Genomic DNA, 18,677 nt, shown 5'->3' on the forward strand with positions numbered 1-18,677 from the left:
TTATTCCAGAATCTCACTATTATAACCGATAGGGCCCTCAAGTGTATATCTCACACTATATAACTGAAGAAGGAAACTCGGGAATTCGTAATTCAAAATGAACTCCGGAGACCCCTATTTATAGGAAAATTTCCGGTCAAGTTCGGACCCTCCGAACTCGGGTTTGGATCGTCCGATCCAACTCACTGCCTGCATACGAGACACGTTTTCGGACCGTCCGATCGCCACTTCGGGCCGTCCAAAGTGTCCTAAATCCGACACTTGTCAAAAATCATGGCTGAGTAATCCTGCCTACTTGGCACAGGAGAAGTTTGGGCCGTCCGATCCTGCTTCGGACCGTTCGAACTTGCCTTAACTCCGAAGTCAACAAGACTACGATCGGAGCTCCCGGACTGCTGAGTTCGGACCTTCCGACCGTCCAAACTGTCCAAAACTTTGAAAGCCCAATTCTTAATTCTGAAGTCCGATTAAGCCTCGGAATTGGTTAATTACTAACCCTTAATCATGTTTAACATATTATTATCTTAAAATGGAATCTGGATTACTACAACTCCTCCTCAGGATTACAAGTAATATTGAATAAATTCTAACACATACTAGGATCCTCATATGAGCAGATAGAACAAAGTAGCCGGTGTGCTTGAAATTCGGCTAAACTCTTGAATACTTTAAAAGTTTGACAGAGTATATTCAAATGTTTGTGTAGAGATCTGCAAGCTTAAATGTCAATCCTAGTTATAGAAAAAAATCAGACGATTAAATTTGAACGATTTTTTTTGGATCGTACAATTCTCGTTCTAGAAATAATATCTTGTGTCACTTGCCCCTGACAGTTGTCCCAAAAGACTACTACCGATGAGTGGGCGGGAGACTAGCATTTAACTGCTCTGACTTATTTGTCTTTAACCAAAAACATTATTTGAACATCAAATTTGATTTGTTGAAAGTTTGTCTATAAGGAGTAATAAATTGGCTTTGAGAGAGACACTGAGAACTGAATTGGTTATGCTTATTAATCCATGAGTCTTATCACTATGGAGAGCTGCCAATTTTAATACTCTAGTCATTTGTCAATAGATTTCATTCGGCGAAGCTCGATTCGACTTGGTCAATATTTTGTAAGTTAAAAACATAATTGTCGATCAAAATATAAATTTTTTATTACTTTATTTTATAACTTGTTAGGATCGTGAGCGTGTGTAGAGGGAGGATGATGAATACACACTTAAAAATATTTTCGCAAACTTGTGCTGATTTATTAGCTCGAACTTAAATTTATTTTTGCTTAAAATTATTTTGCTCGAAAGAATTGATCTGATCAGGCGGAATATATCTTTCTTGCAAGGCAGATGAAATAAGTAAGAGCGGTAAATAAAGATAAGGAACACGAGATTTTTATGGAAGTTCGAAGCTAAAACTTCTATGTCTCCCTTCTTCTGTTTTCAGAAGGATTTCACTAGAAGAATTTGATTTACGCAATGACTTGTACAAATTCGATCCGATCAACCTTTGAAAAGAACTCCTAGTATCAACTTCTCAATTCAGATCACTACTTGACTGAGTTACAATTTAAATTCAAAGTAAGATATGCTTCAACAAGCTAGCTGATCTAAATATCACAAAGTGATCTCAATCAATTGATCTGATATAAGCAAAAAGCTTGAACTTTGTGTTTTGATCTTTGATGTGCTACTTGTATGACTTTGTGAAATTAGCTTATGAAGGCTTGATAATCTTTAAGTTCAAAATCGTGAGAGCAAAAGTTGTTGATCTTGGAGTATCATCAATTATTTATAGTTGCTCTTCTTCAATGCTCAAAAAAGTAGTCGGTATAATGTTGTCTCTTTTTCTTCCGATATTTAATCATGAGATGTCACGTGTCCTCGTACATTTCCAAATATAGTGGAACATTTGAATCAGTGTCGAGTACGGAGGTTAAGGTTTATATTTCCAACAACTTTCCTTATCTTTTAGTCTAATAGCTTGCTGCTTAGATTTGATCTTGTTTGGTGTTTGATCTGATCTCTCTTGTCTTGTCTGATCAATCGAGTATGTCAGATGAGAGATACTTAAGTGTTTTAACATGTCCAGATCAATCTAAAAACTTGATATAAAACTGACTTTACTTTGTTATTGGTTTTGTTTTAACTTGCTCGATTGATCTGTTAATCAACATCAAAATTACGAAGTGTTCTTTATCATAACCTAAATGACATGGATAGTCAAAATTAAATTACTACTCATAAGTATTAATTTAATAAAAATATCGAAGTGAGTCAGTGACATCCAATCCACATAATATATAAACTATATTAAATATAAACCTAAAAATATAATATGCAAATGATGAGTATTTCCTCCTGTGAGCAAATTAAATTTTTTTGCTTAGGGAGTGTTTGTAATAAATTGTGCTTTTGTAAAAGTGATTAATTTATAGATTATAAAAAAATTAAGAAAAATCAAAAGTTGGTAGTGTTTAGAAACAAATGTGAAAATCTAAAAATCAAAGTTGGGTAGTGTTTGATAAATAAGTGATTAAAGTGATTTTAACAATGACTTTCTTATTAGAATCACTTTCGGAGAATCATAATCACCACATGACTAGCTTTTGGATTTCAATTAAGTTAAGCATAAGCTAACACATAATCTACGTTTAATAAACACACAAAAATGATTTTTTTTAAGCCAAAAGCTAACAATCACTTTTTTTTAGTGATCGCAAACACTTCTTTAATAGACTCTCCTCAACCAGAAACAAATATTTACAACTTACCGACAACATTTACAAGAAGTTAAGCAACTACATTTCGCAGACTACAACAATATTCAAAACTTCTCAACTGGGAATCCAATTACCGGTTTTATTTCCGACGCCATGGATCTTAGCTCTTCCATCTCGTCTTTATCAAGACTCCACCCCAAGGCACCGGCAAACTCTTTAGCCTGCTCGGCATTTCTGGCTCCCGGGATCGGAACCACATTTTCCTGGCTGATCAACCAGTTTAGGACAACCTGAATGAAACGAACATCGTTATCAATGAGATGTACAAAACACAATAAATGACGATAGCGAGTTGATATGAATATCTATATATTCATTTTCGTGCACTGTCACATTAAATTTCTTAACTACTTGGCTATGGGAGGTTCATAACATGAAAATGAAACACATGAAATTGACCTTAAGATATTTGTCTCAATAATGTAACAGTGGACCGCTAATCATAAAGAGATGGAAGTTTATCTTCTTTTAGCTTCCCGGGCAGAATTTTTTGACCATAAAACAATGGAAGTAAAATTTTTTGCACAAATTCTAAGTGAACAAGTAGCCCATAGAAAGCGTATTTGAACGAATCTTTCATTCTAGATCAAAAGACCGTAAAGGGACTGATATCAAGCCACAAATACGGACCTGAGTCGAAGTTTTACCATAACTTTGTCCAATCTCCTTTATTCGAGTTATTAAAGGTTGAAGCTGCAAATAACCAATGTATAATGAGAAATTTAGACGTAAATTTAGATTTAAAATTAATTTTCATACACTAACAATGCTTACTTTGGTCAGAAATTCCCGGGTGTAAATCCGTCCCCTGGGACCAGATGGAATGTTATTTGGAGTATACTTCCCTGTTAGAGCACCTGAAGTTGCCAGATATCAAGATTATCTTAAAATTTTGAGGCTAAGGTAACAATCAGAGAGCAAAAAATATTAGAATTAGCAGAATAAGAGTAATGAACGAAAATAAGAACAAGAGCGAGCAAGAAACATAATGCCTATTTCCGTAAGAATGACTTTCACAACTGTTGTCTTGCGAGTGTACCATTTAGAGATATTTGTTGATCGAACTGGTGGTCTTTTTTTAGTAATGTGTTTGATCCAGAAGACTTCGATCGTTACAATAAAAATATCGGCAATATTGCATCATCAAAAAACATTCCTGAAGATTTGCTCACTACATTTCTTTTCAGTCAGCTTTTGCAAGAATTGGTCACCTTCATGTAACAGACAACCACCGGAAAGTACGAAATGTGCAAGGAAGGTGATTTTCACCAATGACCAAACAAACTATCATCTAGGCTAAGTCAGAGTTAGAATGGTTAGATCAATCAAGTTATGCCTTGTAAATGAGTTACTCCATAGGCAATTAGAAAGATAAACACCCAACCTAGTGGCTGATATTCCAGAAGTAAATGACAGATGATGAAAAGAGATGCATCAGGTTCCATGGCTTTGAATTCTGGGATTAGATATGGAACAGTCTAAAAGTTCGTGGATTTAATCGAACCGTATATGAATTTCCGTATTTACCAATACTGAAAATTCGCATCTCCAAAAGGTTTAGAAAATCATGCATTGTCAGCAAAAACTTGAGAAGAAGGGATCCATACGGCACCTTGCGCAATTGGTGAATATGCAATCAAGGTGATCCCAAGTTCATCACATGCAGCTTTAACACCATTTTCTTCTGGGAGTCTGTATATCAGACTGTAGTTAACTTGGTTTGAAGCAAGAGGAATGCCTCTCTTTTTGAGTTGATTATAGGCATCACGGAGGCGTTTCTCTGACCAGAATGACTAATGAGCTCAAGTAATCAGATTTCATAAACCAGGTGAAAGAAATAAAGTAGCGAACTCATCCAAGAACTCGAGGGTTACAGAATAATCTACTAAACAGCAGCAAACTCTACTGAGAGATACAGACAACATGATTATTAAAAAGAAAAACTCAAACAAGATCCAAACATGAATAAAGGCATATCTTGGGTGGTTTAGAGGCCAGACAAACAATCTTAAAAAAAGAGTCAACACTGGTGTGGATCAATTCTCGGCTATATTTGAACCTGGCGGAAACACAAAAGAACATAAACGAAACAGGATATAGAAAAGGCATTATAAGGAGGTTTTTCTCAAGATCGGAGATACTGATTCGACATGATTGATATTATTATGGTTTCACAAGTAATGTACCACTATAGTTGGATACACCAACAGCCTTCACAAGACCCTGCTCCACTGCATCTGCCAGACCATCAATATAACCTGGAAAATGGATACCAATTTTCTAAGCTCCGCTCGCTTAATGAATATGGATAACTTTGAAACTTAGTGACTAGATCAATCTTCAATGTAAGGAATAGTGTAGTTATTAACCACCTTCATTTCCCCATATTCCTGGCCTGAAATTTTGTAAACACATAATGATCAATATGCATAAATACATGTCATAAGACATGGGGGGGAAAACTCGAATTTGGAAGGCAAAGTTGAAAACCAGTGAAGCTGGTAGAGGTCAACTGAAGACATTCCGAGACGACTTAAAGAATCTTTCAAGGCGGAAATAACACTCTGTCGACCAAGTCTCCAAGGCAAAGCCGCGTATTTGGTCGCAATCGTAACCTCCATATCAGGCTCTCTTGCTTTCCGTTCCTTGATGAATCTTGTCATACGTGGAAAACAAAATCACAAACCGAAACAAAAGAAAAAGCAGCCAACTTTCAAATCTCAAACCAACTCACGAAACAGTTAGAACATACCTACCAAGCAGTGTTTCAGAATTTATTGCACCCAATGCCATCTGCAAGCACAAAAAATAAAGTGTATCGTGGAGATTATCCATGCTCAATGGATGAACAAAACAGCAATTATACGCAAACAAATTTCATACCCTTGAGCCATAAACCTCAGCAGTATCAATGAATGTTATACCATAGTCGAGGCTGGCATCAAAAGCAGCTTTGGCATCTTTCATTTTCCTGTCTATTTTTGCCACAGAGTCATAAGAACATCACAGGCATGAATAATCAAAATTTATTGTCAACCATCGACATGGAATTGGGAAATGCATAAAGATCAATATTGCTATTGAAATCCATTAAACAATAATTATAAGGAAGTAATCTCCAGTGTAAAAAAGAAGAAATCATTCTTCTAGATACAGACTTAGAGAAACTAGTAACATGACAGCCTTGACGAAGTAAAGGGCTTAACAGCAATGAATTTTAACACTGATCACACCATGAGTTGTGAGTATATGTTATGGTCGCAATACATGGAAAATTCAAACAAAAATATCAATTAGAAGGGGGAATCACGGTTTTCTTTATTTAGGATTCCTAATTGATTTCCAAATGCCTAAGCTAATAATGTAATAATGAAGTAAAGAAATAGAAGAAGAGAGCGTGTATATCAATTAGTATTGTTACCATCCCAATCAAAGGTATTCCAATAACTGGTGTCTCCCCACGACCAAGCCCCAATCCCAAGCTTGCTCACCTTCAACTCCGAACCCCCCAAACTTGTCTTTTCCACATCCGCAACTTTTACATCGACGCCGCCTTCCGCGGCTCTGGCTGGAGGAACCTCATTTCTCCGGCTAAAAGCAGGAAAGCAAGCACTGCTTAAATATTGCAAAGACATACTTTCTCGTACAGGAATTAATTTGAAGATTGGGTCATAAGGTTTGCGGTAGATGGAGGGAGATATGGTGCTGCTTCTGTACACGTAGGTAGTAAGTATATATATATATATATATATATATATATATATATATATATTGCATGAATTTTTTCAGTACAATGGAATAGATCATCAGTTAAGAAATACATTGGTGATCGGTCTCCATATTCGGGACTAAATTTGTTTTACTCAAGGACCTGTAAAAAGAAATACAATTATACGTACATCAATTTGGGTTTTACGAAGGCTGATTAAAATATTTCACGGTTGGATTTTTAGATGCTGATCACTAAAAGTCGGTTTTATTTGTGGTTGATATGATTCTGAATTCTAACTCGATCTCGTCCATTAAAAATATTATTATTCTATGTTGCAGATACCGATCAAGACTATCTGTATCCATAGTTAAGACAATTTTATAAAACACATATTTGTTAAAGAATATAGTATATATACAAATATGTCAAGTTGATTCGCGAGTCTCTTGAGCCGGCTGGACAAACATTTCATTTATGTTCAAATGATCGAATTCAAGCTGATCTCAAGTATAAATTATCCCTTCATTAGTTTTAACATTTTTGTTTGCAACTTTAGTATTTTATTAATATTATTTCTTTACCATCATTTTCTAATTTTTTTGTTATTTTCATTAAATTTTGTAATTAATTTGTGAAATATCAACAGGTTTATATATATATAAATTTTTTTTTTTCAAAAGCCGTCTGTTGTGACGAGGGTTAGGCGGCGGACCCCTACCCGTATATTCCAAAAGAAAAGGAAATATAAGAGAAAGTGACTAGACCAAGATCTCTCAAAAAATCAAATACAAGTTATAAAATTTTCGAAACAGTTCTAATATAAGGAAGATCATATCTATCTAATATGCAAATGCCCCTAAATCTGACTTGAATCTGATCCAGAAGAATGATGGCCGAACCAAGTTGAATCCCCAAGTTGGCTAACTCATCAGCAATAACATTAGCCTCCCTGTAGATGTGTGATTTCACAATATGGTGATTATGCTAAATGACCTGAATTTGAACCAGCAAAGGACATAGATCCTAGTAAGTGATATCTACCTTAATAATGTTTTAATGCCACCATCGAATCCACCTCTAGCCAAAAAGGAAAAAAGTTGTTCTCCACACAAATGTTGAGCCCTCTGACTATAGCATATAGTTCTGCATTGGTGTTGGTCCCAAAACCAATATTCTCATGAAAATCCAGAAGCGGTACCCTCTTCGGGAGGGGGTGTAATCAATTTTTTCGAGTGAAAACCATATGTACGGATATAGATTTGATTTTTCACAGACGGCGCCAATGATGATAGCCGAGAAAATTGGGTAAGCTAGGTGGACAACCTCCCGGGTAGAATGTGTCTTTCCATGTGACTCTTGACTTTGTACAAGTATCTCGGGTAGGGTGAGTATGAGTACTCTTGACATGGTAGAATTAGCTTGGGTACCCTTGATAGGGTAGGATGAGTCCGGGTACCTTTGACTGAGTAAGGCTCGGGTATCCTTGACAAGGTAGGATAAGTTCGGATACCTTTGACAGGGTAGGCCCCGGGTACCTTTGACAGGATAGGGTGAGTCCGGATACCTTTTACTGGGTAGGACCTAGGTAATTTTGATAGGGTAGGGTGAGCCCAAGTTGGATGATTCTCACACACTCAAACAAGAAATAGTAGAGCGTCGGAAAGATTTTCTGTCTGTCCACTCCGACACTCAAATCATTTAAATATTCACGCTAAGGAAAGAAAAATACTTAGGAAAATAATTGTATAAAGTTTTGGAGAGAATATATGAACTGATGTTCCCCTAATTTTACCTATGTTGGGTGTATTTATAGGACACCAAGTTGGTATCCATTCCGGGATTCTCGGGTAATGGCCATGAAGTAGGGACATAGACTACGTTATAATCTGGCCACGACTTGAAAACATGGGAGGGATCGTGTCCCTTGATTATCGGTGGACATGGACCAATATTAGTTGACTTAGTATATATGTCTTGTCTAGAAAGATAATACTTCAATGTGTTGGAAGTGCATGGGATGCCAAGGCATCCCTTCCTGACAGCAACCTTTTTTTCACTTGGGCAGTATCATTCCACCATGTCCTTTCGGATACTCTTGACAACTGACGTGGACATACACTCTTCCTACCCCAGTCCATCTTCCACCCGATCCCTCTTGAGCTCTACCTTCCCAGCCAGAGTCCGAGGATGACCCTGGAACTTCTCGATGTATATATCAACCTTTATATCGTATGCCGAGTAGTTGATAATTTTAAGCCAAAATTATTTAATGTGATTTGATTCGAGAAAATTTGATTTCCTTGTGCTAAATAATAAAAGGTAGATTATTTATGTATGTGTTTAGATGAAAGGATTTCAAATCCATTGATTTCAAATATATACAAATGTATTTTTGTTTGTTTAGACAATTAAAACCATAAACGTCAAATACATTTGATCTAACTAGACAAATGCACGTGCGTTGCACGTGTGTAAGTATAATGATCCGGAATTTTTGATTTTAATTTCCGTAATAATAATAATAATAATAATAATAATAATAATAATAATAATAATAATAATAAAATTGTCGTAATAATTTTTGTAATTGCAATAATAGCAATAATGTTTAATGGACAAGTAACTAATTATTTGGTTTTAAATTAATAGACCACATTTTCTCTTCTTTTATTTTAAGAAGAGCTCCAGAGATTCTTTTGTATTTTGAATTTTGATTTTTTAGCTCTTTTGTTAAAAGCAGCAATTGTTTCTTCATCTTTGATCTCTATTTCATTTTTGTCATCATGGATCTTCTTGTTTTTCTTGACGTTCGATTCAAGTGCTTTTTTTTTCTTTTGTGCATTAGCTCTTTGTGTAGGTTGCTTGAGAATCTTTTGATTTCTCTTTTTCTTGATATTAACGTTTGCAGTCGTAGATTCTTCAGGCATATCAACAGCTTCTGCCACAATATTTAATACACCCTCCCGTTTTCCACCAAGTTATCCAACTTGAACAAGAATGTGTGGAGCTTAGAGCTTTGTTTATTTAGAAACTCTTTATATCTGTTGTTTGGTAAATTCTGCATTGAAATTTTAATATTAGATGATATTTTACGTTATGTTATTTAGTTAGTTGGAAAAACTCTTGTTTATTTTATTTTATTTATACTTTGTCTTCAAGTCCAATGAAATCTTCAACAGAGCATCCTACAAAAGTTGCTGCATCTTTCCCAAACAATGTTATTCTTGCTGTCTCATTCTCGTCTTCAATTATGATTGTTATTCTGTACCTGTAAGACAAGAAGTAAAGTTGACAATTCTAGTTAATTGATTTAAAATTTGACATGGCCATGGTTTTTTTTCCGTATACCTTGGTATAATCGTATTTTAGTATTTGATGCAATCTGGGCAATTTGCGTTGTTATCTTTCTTTTTAGTTGCTTGGAGGCAATAGTCACATGCTTCGTACCATGGACTATCTTTGTTCTCAATATCTTTGATCTTGCTTTGTATCAAGTAATAGTTGTTCTAAGCACAAACAAGAATAATTTATCATGGGCGTTTAGTCTGAACTTTGCTAGTAGGTAAAATATAAATATATGCATTGGAGAACTAATTTTGTAGTTTTTTTGTATCATTTATTTTAGTAACCAATACTATTGATATTAAGAAATAGTAAATAAAATACCTCTGTCAACGTAGCTCGTTTGTTTGTCACATCATCTAGTGTCACTTGTTTTGATTCTTTTATTTTCTTTGTAATCCAAAGCTCATTTAACTTTTCTTGTTTTTGATCTGCATCCAACCAATAAATTTTTTTGAATAATATTTTTGAATTAGTTATTTATTTGAATAAATTAAATGATTTGTTTTGGTTTTTGACATTTTTTTGTTATGAAATAAAAGAACGGTTGCATGATTGCAATTTATTTCTAAAGAAATTAATAAGTTCGTAGTATTGTTCTATTATAAAATAAAGTTCACTCATAGAAGGTATATATAAAGAAAAGATATAGAACTATATACCATGTTTGTATTCCATTAGTTGTATCGCATAGTGGGTTAAGAAAGATTGCAGTTGTCAGTTTTGTCTGTAACTGTGGTGTATCAGATTCATTGTTCAAACCAATTCCAAACATAAGTAATTTTGGTTAAATAATATTGATGAAAGAAGAAAAGAAGATTTTGTATTCCAACATACTTATGAAAGTTTGGATGTTTAGATTGCAAAATGCCACAATTGGATGTTTTGACTCAAGGCACTTCATCAATTGTCCTTCGTGTATTGCCAAGTCATCCCACATAGTGATAGAAATATTTTCTATTCTAAACAAAAGTATTTATTTGTTAGATGTTTATAAAAAAATTCTATATGACATTTTGTAGTTTAATTTTATCTTGTGTTGAGAAGCATAACCTGTCTCCTTTGACCTTTTGTTTTATCTGGTCTGTTGAAATTGCTCAATGTCATGACTTTGTTTAAAATACCAATCACATCTACACACATTTCGTTGTTTTGTTGCGGTTAATATACATATTACAACTATTTTTAAATGGGAAAAAATGATTTATGTGTGGTGAGACAACTTACGCAGATCTTTTTTTCCATTTAGAAGATTGGCTGGGATCGCATCAAATTCCTTGAATTCAAATGTTAGCTGTGGCAACTTTAGCAACTGAGATAGCTCTGTAACTGTGGTACTCTTTTCCAAATACAACTCGTACTTGGGGTTGACATTTGCATATTTGGGTTCTATGAATTTGATGACAGGGTTGTATATCAGGAAGATTTGGGGATATGGACCTGGTCTTGTTTTTAATTCAATAGATAGACCTCAGATCAAAAAGACTATATTGCCCCTGCTTTAAGTGTTTTCTCTCCCCTCCTCCTCTTCTTTCACGTCTCTTTAAGTGTTTTCTCTCTCCTCCTTCTCATCTTTCACGTCTCTGTGTTGTTTTTTTTTTCTGTCTTCTTTTCTCACTCTCCTTCCTCATTTTCCCTCTTCTTCTTTTTTTTTTTATTCACCAAGCGGTCGACCGCCTTGGGAAAGCGGTTGACCAAGGCTTGGGCTCGGTCGACTGCCTTCCCTGCCCAAGCGGTCGATCGCCTTGGGAAAGCGGTCGACCAAGGCTTGGACTTGGTCGACCGCTTTGACAGCTTGGTCGACCAGGTTTGGGTCAACCCAAAACATTGTATATATATTTTATTGTGTAGTATTATTATTAAAAATATTGGTGGTCTAGTGGTTAGAGTCCAGGAGGAGAGAGGAGAGTCTGGTTCGAATCCTGGAGAGGAGAGAGGAGGGAAAATGAGTGTTGGACATAATTTTTTTTTTCAAAAAAAAAAAAGACCAAACTACCCTTAATTGAGACCCTTTGACTGAATTAAAAAGTCAAGAGTCCCTTTTATTGAATTAAAAACAAGACCAGACTTATATATTTAAATGACCCTTGTATATCATATAAGCCTTGTTGGTTCTCAATAAGTTGTGAAAATTTGCATTTACATTTTCGAAAATCAATCCGTAAATCATTGTACCCTGTTTTTTTTCAAATAAAAAGTAAGAAAGATTAGTTTAATTCTGAACATATTGATGAAAACTCAAAATGAAATAAGATAAAGTAGAAGAAAGATAAATGAGTAAGCCTTAAATTTCAAATTTAAAAACAATAAATCGAACGTAAATTCAATATGTATATTTGAAGAATAAGAAATAATAATAATAATAATAATAATTATTATTATTTAATATGTATATTTGAATAATAATAAATAATAATAATAATTATTATTATTATTTAAAGAAACCAAAAATAAAACCCAAAAGACAGTACAATATATAATATTTATCACGGTGAAAACTTTTTAATCTGTAAAATATAGAATTCAATCTATTAGAAGAAATCTGTAAATTTTTTAAATTAAAAGGTGTATTTTTTGTAATTAATAATCATACATAAAAAATCTAATAAATAATTATAATAAAATAATCTATAAAGATAACTGGTTAATCAATAATACGTTAATTTATTTATTTTTTTTCTATTTCAATGTAGTAAAATAATACATTCAAATTCAAATAAATAAAAAAGATAACATTAATTCAAAATATTAATATTTTAATTGGAAAATATACTAACAGAGATTATCATTGATAATTAATTTTTGTCCATTTATTGTGTTGAATATGAGCTAGTTAACCAGAAGTGTTACGTGTTTTCTGTATAATTGTGAAGAAAATTTTAAAAATTAATATATGATTGCACAAGAAATAAAAACGACAACGATATCAATAATTTTTTTCAATTTACATTAATGATAAATTATGAAAAATAAAGGAGGACGTTGTAGTAGTATAACAAATACAAACGGCTACGTACGTACATGCTCGTTGATGAAAATCAGCTTTCTCATTGTCTTGTTTGTTTCTCCCTGTTGAAGAACGAAACTTTTGACGGCGAGACGATGCCTTTTTTTTGTTCATGCAGATCTCCAATTGGTGTGATTTCCATTTTTCCAACACTTAATAATTTAAATTACGAATGCGAAGAATGTGGTGAATGTCTGAATGGAATATGACGTTTGATACAATATTTATAGAAGTATATATATTTGTATCATTATTTTTATGATTGGTAAACGAAAAGTTGGGCAGAACAGATAATATTTGAGTAAAAAGCTTTAAAAGGGATCATTAACTAATGTTTTTAACGTATTTAATTAATATTTGTCAAATGACACTTAATTTACGCATTGAATCTTGTACTATATATATATATACACAAATATATTATATATATATATATATATATATATATATATTATATATATGTAATGCATGTTAATATATGCGCCGCGTTTTGTATTAAAAAAACTAAAAGTTGGAGCACAATGGATAATTTTTGAATCAATATCTTTAAATTAAATGGGATCAGTAACTAATGTTTATCTTGTATTTAGTATTTGCTAGAGACTATGCATTTAATTAATAATTTGTAAATTATATACTGACATAATACATATCTATATATTGACTTGTTAATTTATGGGCTTCATTTTTTATTACATTAAATTTAATTAAATTAAATTACATTACATACTTGAAATTAGTTAATACAATGTTTTGCTTATTTAATAAATAAACGTAATAACTATTCGATGTTAGTTTATGCGGTACTTATTATGTGAAAATTTGAGTTATTTTTTTTTATCAGTTCATTGGTTGTTTTTTTGTCTATAACATTTAATTTATATATATATATATATTTAATTAATTTATTTTTTTTGTAAATATAAATACTATATAAAATTGAAATGTCTTTTAATTGAGTTGTTTTTATTATATGCAGAATTTGGATTGTATGCTTGGAAAAGGAAGAAAAGTGAAAAAGAAGAAGAAACGATGAAGTGACGGTAGAATAGGGGCAATAGAAGAGACATCCGTGGGAGAGAATCGTAGACAAAGAAATAGTAGTCAATAAAGCATAATTAATGATGGTGACATAGTAGTGAACAAAGCATAATTAATGATGGTATGGTTTAATAATGAGAGATGGTGTGGACGATTATTGGAAAATAATTAATGAAGAGAAAGAGGTTAATTAGGACAAATCACAATTCAAACCCATATATTTATAGAGGTTATAGGTTATAGATATAGATTATAGATTATAGATTATAGATTAAGATGTATTCCAAGTTCATAGTATTATTGAAATCCATTCTATTTTATATAAATAATTTTTTAATAAGGAAGATATGAATTTAAGATTTGATATGTGATTTCAAATTAACAATAAAAGAATAAAAAATTATCATAGTCATCCTTGTTTTATGGTATTAATGCATATAGTTGACTCGCCTCGCAATTTGTCTTAAATTTTTTGTTCGATAAACATTTATGAAGCATAAATGAAATATTCAACAGTAATGATAATAAGATTTGAAATCCTAATTTCAACGGTCAGGTGAAGAAGCAATAAATATGGATACAGTAGCATCTTTAAAAAATATAATAAATATAAAAATCTTTCAATTATTTTGCTCACACTCGATTTAAAAATATTACTACTAAAAATCTATAATATATTTGAATAAAAAGAATCATTTAGATTAATATAAAATAAATAGCATTTATTTGACTATTTATTTAGAAAATATTTTTTTCATTAATTCTTGATCCACCTATTTAACTTTACTTTTTCCCCCCCTATTCTTATCTTTATCAATCCTCGATATGTTTCATCAATCAGATAAATTAAGGGTATTTTTTTAATTATATTAGAAACCATAAATTTTATCCTTCAATTTAAATCATACCAAACAACAATATTTTGTCATTTACATTAATTATCCGTATGTTTCAATATTTTATCATTCTAATTATATATCTATCCTAACACACGAACCATGCGATATCTAAAACTGTTCGTATGTCTAATTCTTCGTTCGAATCAGAATAAATCTATTCTAAAGTATGGTTTCCATAACAAAAATCCCATACTTTTTATCCAAGAGACCTCACAATCTACCAAAGTTGTTATCATAACCATTTTTGTGTGTCTTCTGCCATCTCCAGGCCACAGCCAAACTCTGTTCAAGATTTGTGTATTTGGCTGTCCAGCTTAGTTCATTATTAATCTTCGAGGGGTCGCTGTAAACTTCCGCGTAATCACCTGGGCGTCGGCTAAGATATTCCACCTTGATGTCCACACCGGTCGCCTTCTTGCACGCCTCCACGAATTCTTTAACCGAGCTACCTGTAACCGAGATGATCATAGTAAACAATATGATATGACAAGGAAGAATACCAGCTAAATTTTTGCAAATGTTGTTGAATCTTGTCTTTAGATAGGTATTGGAATATATTTGGCCCGCCATAAGTCCAATACAAAGCTCGGTAGAACTACTATGAGATCATAATTTTGTCCATCTCTTCAAAAACCAACACCCTCGGAGGACCACTTATGTATAAGTACTCGGTACATGCACCTTAATCCAGTGGATAATGTGTATGGATGAAGACTTTAGGACTGAGCGTTTGCCGTTTGATAAAAAACTATAGCTGATGGTGATGGTGCAACTCAAATCTTTTAAACCGCACAATATCTCAAGCGCTATGTTTCGATCGCTCTAATTAGCAGACACAATTATTGCACCCCAACGAAGACTAGATGGTGGCCTTTCACTTCATCGGTTTAAGATGGCTTTCTTAAACTAGTTAGAACTAAGATGAGATTATTAACCTTTTCCTGTGCCAACGTTGTAGATACCGACTTTCCCAGGTTTTGCATGAGCTAAAGCTTTCACGTGCGCGTCTATCAAATCCGTGACATCGATGTAGTCTCTCACACAAGTTCCATCAGGAGTGCTATAATCAATTCCTCTTATCTGTCACCATTAGTACAAAGTTGTTTATAAGGTAATATTCCAGTTCATGAAATGTTCACTAGGAAATTTGTGATCAAAATATCCAAGCTCAACCAACAAGTAGAACATTAAAAAAACAGAGTACCTTTAGACCTGGAATTATCCCTCTAGCTGCATCAAAACAAGCACCTGATATTCGCCCTTGTTCTCGCAGTTCGGGCCGGGGAGCTTCTCCAAGCCTGCCTTCAGGGTCCGATCCAATCACATTAAAGTACCTGACAAAATCTTGCAATGTGAAACATATGTTTGCACACGACGAAAAATAGTTTGTACATGGTGCCATTTTGGAGCAGAGTTCAGTGCTATTTCCCAGATTTTTGCAATAAACACTCATTTCTATGTTTTTTTTCCAATGATCCATAGTGAGAAGAAGAGAAGTACATGCCTTAACATCATTACAGCCATATTTGAAGTCTTGGAGAAATCTAGTATGATATCTTCTGCCATTTTCTTTGCTTTCCCATATGGGTTGATTGGTACCTGAACATTCGAGAATAGCTAACATCAGCCATTCGAGCCTCGCCAACTTTGGGAATTCCTAGTCTTTCTCGAAAAGATACTATAGAAAACAAGCTGACATCATACTGGTGACTCACTTGAGGTGTGGTTTCTGTGATTGGCATCTTGTCTGGCTCTCCATACGTCGCACAAGTACTCGAATATATCAAAGTTTTTATGCCATGAGCTGCCATTGCCTCGAGTATCAATAGTGTATTCGACGTAATATTATGGTAATACCTGCATAATATACATAAGAAAACATATTTTTATGGAGAATCCTCTTTTTTCCTTTGTGTTGAATGACAGAAAAAAAAAACTACTGACGACCTTAGCGGTTCGACTGTACTTTCACCAACATATGCAACAGCAGCAAAATGCATAACAGCATCAAACGCATTCTCCGAAAATATTTTTTTTACCTGGTTTATATACAGCTTAAGAAAAACACGAGAACAAAGAACCAAACGAGGGAAAGAGATAAGCCGAGGTGATAACTTGTCTGTAGAAGTAAAACTCCAGAAAATTAATAACAAGGATACACTAGGTGCATCTCCTAGATCAGCATAGATAAACTGAAGTCGCCCCGGTTCAGGATAAAGTTGTTGGAGAATTTTGACAGCGCCTATGTTTCCGCGAGAAAGGTTATCCTGTCAAAATTTTCACACAAAATCCCTTTCAAGGATATGGAAACTTCCACTTATCAGACATGAAAACAGTGCCACATACCACAATGGTTACACGATATGAATCCTTAAGAAGTCGAAGAACAGCATGAGAACCTATATATCCTGCGCCCCCGGTCACCAAGACGTGTGTCACGCCATCTTCATGCTGAGAAAACTGAAAAAAAAAAAAAAACAGACACGAAAACGCACAAATGAGATTCGATTTAAGACAACATATATATAAATATAAATAGTTCAATACTCAAATATATCTGAGTCGTGTAAACAGCTAGTCGCATGGTAAATCTGGGAATTTGCAAGAGGGGATGATTCCAAATTACTTAAAATTTATCGTTATCATTACAAATATAAACAACTAAGAAACAGAATCATGAATCACCTTAACAGAGGTGCTAGTAGCAAGCAATCGCCTAAGCGCAAAAAGAACAAGGACAGTGATGCCAACAACCAATATTTTCTTCGCGAGTTTGCTCCTTGGCTTGTTATCCATCCCTGGAACAGCAAATTTAAGATGATCCGGATTAAAACAAGACAAGCTTTCGAATTAGACATGAGTTTTTTGCACAAATTATATCTCATCATGCAACTCAGATGCAAGAATTCTCGAATTTTACGATTGATTTCATACTAAACCGCCAAGGAAATCTTGAGTCTATGCCTATCGTACACAAATCTGCCATGTTAATTGCCATCAATTACCCCCTCTCAAATAGAAAGAACGTGAATTTGTTTTCATTCATCAAGAAATTAACATATATCTTCCAGTACTCTCCATCTTTTTTGCATCAAGGATTCATATATTTTGTCAAATAAAACAAGATCACGCAAATTCTTCCCATTTCATTTCATATCAATCTAATCATGAAACAAATCAAACGCAAACTAAAAAAAAAAACCCGCACCTGGTTCTGTTCATCAAAACACACCAAATCGCCCTCGAATTTTGGGTCCGTTCCTGAAACAAGAAACAAAGATCACATGCATGGTCTTCTATAATCGTTACACGATAAACCAGAGAATATAATCCCAATCAAAAGCTGAACTTTGCCACCCCCGTAAATTTTTATGAAGCATATATATTTTGCAATCATACCAAGAATTATTCAACTTTTGTCATCCACTTTACGTGAAATTACTCGGAGAATAACAAAATATACGCAAGAATAAATAGGTCTCACCAAAAAAAGACAATTGCAATCAATTAATGATAACAAATGGTGAGTTGTCTCTTGATGGGATATAAATACAGTGAGAAAAAAAGAAGGGAAAGAGGACAATAAATTAAAGTAGAATGAGAGAGATTATGAAAATCCCAACGTTATCAAACTTAATTTGTTGTGATTTATTTGAAATGTTTTTAATGAAAGAAACGTGGAGCATGCATGCTGTTCTTGACGAGTAGATTTGTTAACGAAGCACCCTCAAGATAGGGTGATATATATATACATGTATTAACCAACATCCGATTGTTATCTATTCCTATATGACTAATGCTACATGTACACGAGTTTTATACGTTGGGTTACACATGACATTTAAAATTACATGATTTGAAAAAAAAATTTCAAAAATGTATGTAGGATAATTG

The 18,677-nt window shown here is 33.5% G+C and overlaps 2 protein-coding genes across 5 annotated transcripts; both read right to left on the reverse strand.

The window, feature by feature from the left end:
• Positions 1-2,664: 2,664 nt before the first annotated feature.
• LOC140864470 (uncharacterized oxidoreductase At1g06690, chloroplastic) lies at positions 2,665-6,673 on the reverse strand. Its single transcript, XM_073268669.1, has 10 exons — positions 6,204-6,673; positions 5,666-5,757; positions 5,535-5,575; positions 5,273-5,437; positions 5,155-5,177; positions 4,969-5,040; positions 4,395-4,562; positions 3,557-3,639; positions 3,413-3,475; positions 2,665-3,012 (listed from the first exon to the last, which is right to left on the reverse strand). The coding sequence occupies exons 1-10, from the start codon at positions 6,415-6,417 to the stop codon at positions 2,827-2,829; spliced, it is 1,107 nt and encodes a 368-aa protein (XP_073124770.1). The 5' UTR covers positions 6,418-6,673; the 3' UTR covers positions 2,665-2,826.
• An 8,107-nt stretch (positions 6,674-14,780) lies between these two features.
• Positions 14,781-18,424, reverse strand: LOC140863310 (UDP-arabinose 4-epimerase 1-like). Of its 4 annotated transcripts, none has more exons than XM_073266648.1 (11): positions 18,407-18,424; positions 17,992-18,044; positions 17,469-17,581; positions 17,130-17,243; positions 16,943-17,050; positions 16,731-16,822; positions 16,499-16,640; positions 16,288-16,382; positions 15,988-16,117; positions 15,719-15,863; positions 14,781-15,232 (listed from the first exon to the last, which is right to left on the reverse strand). In XM_073266648.1, exons 3-11 carry the CDS (start codon positions 17,577-17,579, stop codon positions 14,994-14,996), a joined length of 1,176 nt encoding a protein of 391 aa, XP_073122749.1. In that variant the 5' UTR covers positions 17,580-17,581; positions 17,992-18,044; positions 18,407-18,424; the 3' UTR covers positions 14,781-14,993. The 4 variants fall into 4 exon arrangements, with proteins under 4 accessions (XP_073122749.1, XP_073122747.1, XP_073122748.1 ...); XM_073266646.1 differs by lacking the exon at positions 18,407-18,424 and adding an exon at positions 18,183-18,394; XM_073266647.1 differs by lacking the exon at positions 18,407-18,424 and adding an exon at positions 18,268-18,300.
• Between the last annotated feature and the right edge of the window lie 253 nt (positions 18,425-18,677).

Source organism: Henckelia pumila, chromosome 4, assembly GCF_033568475.1.
Source record: "Henckelia pumila isolate YLH828 chromosome 4, ASM3356847v2, whole genome shotgun sequence".
In the NCBI taxonomy this organism is placed as follows: Eukaryota; Viridiplantae; Streptophyta; class Magnoliopsida; order Lamiales; family Gesneriaceae; genus Henckelia; species Henckelia pumila.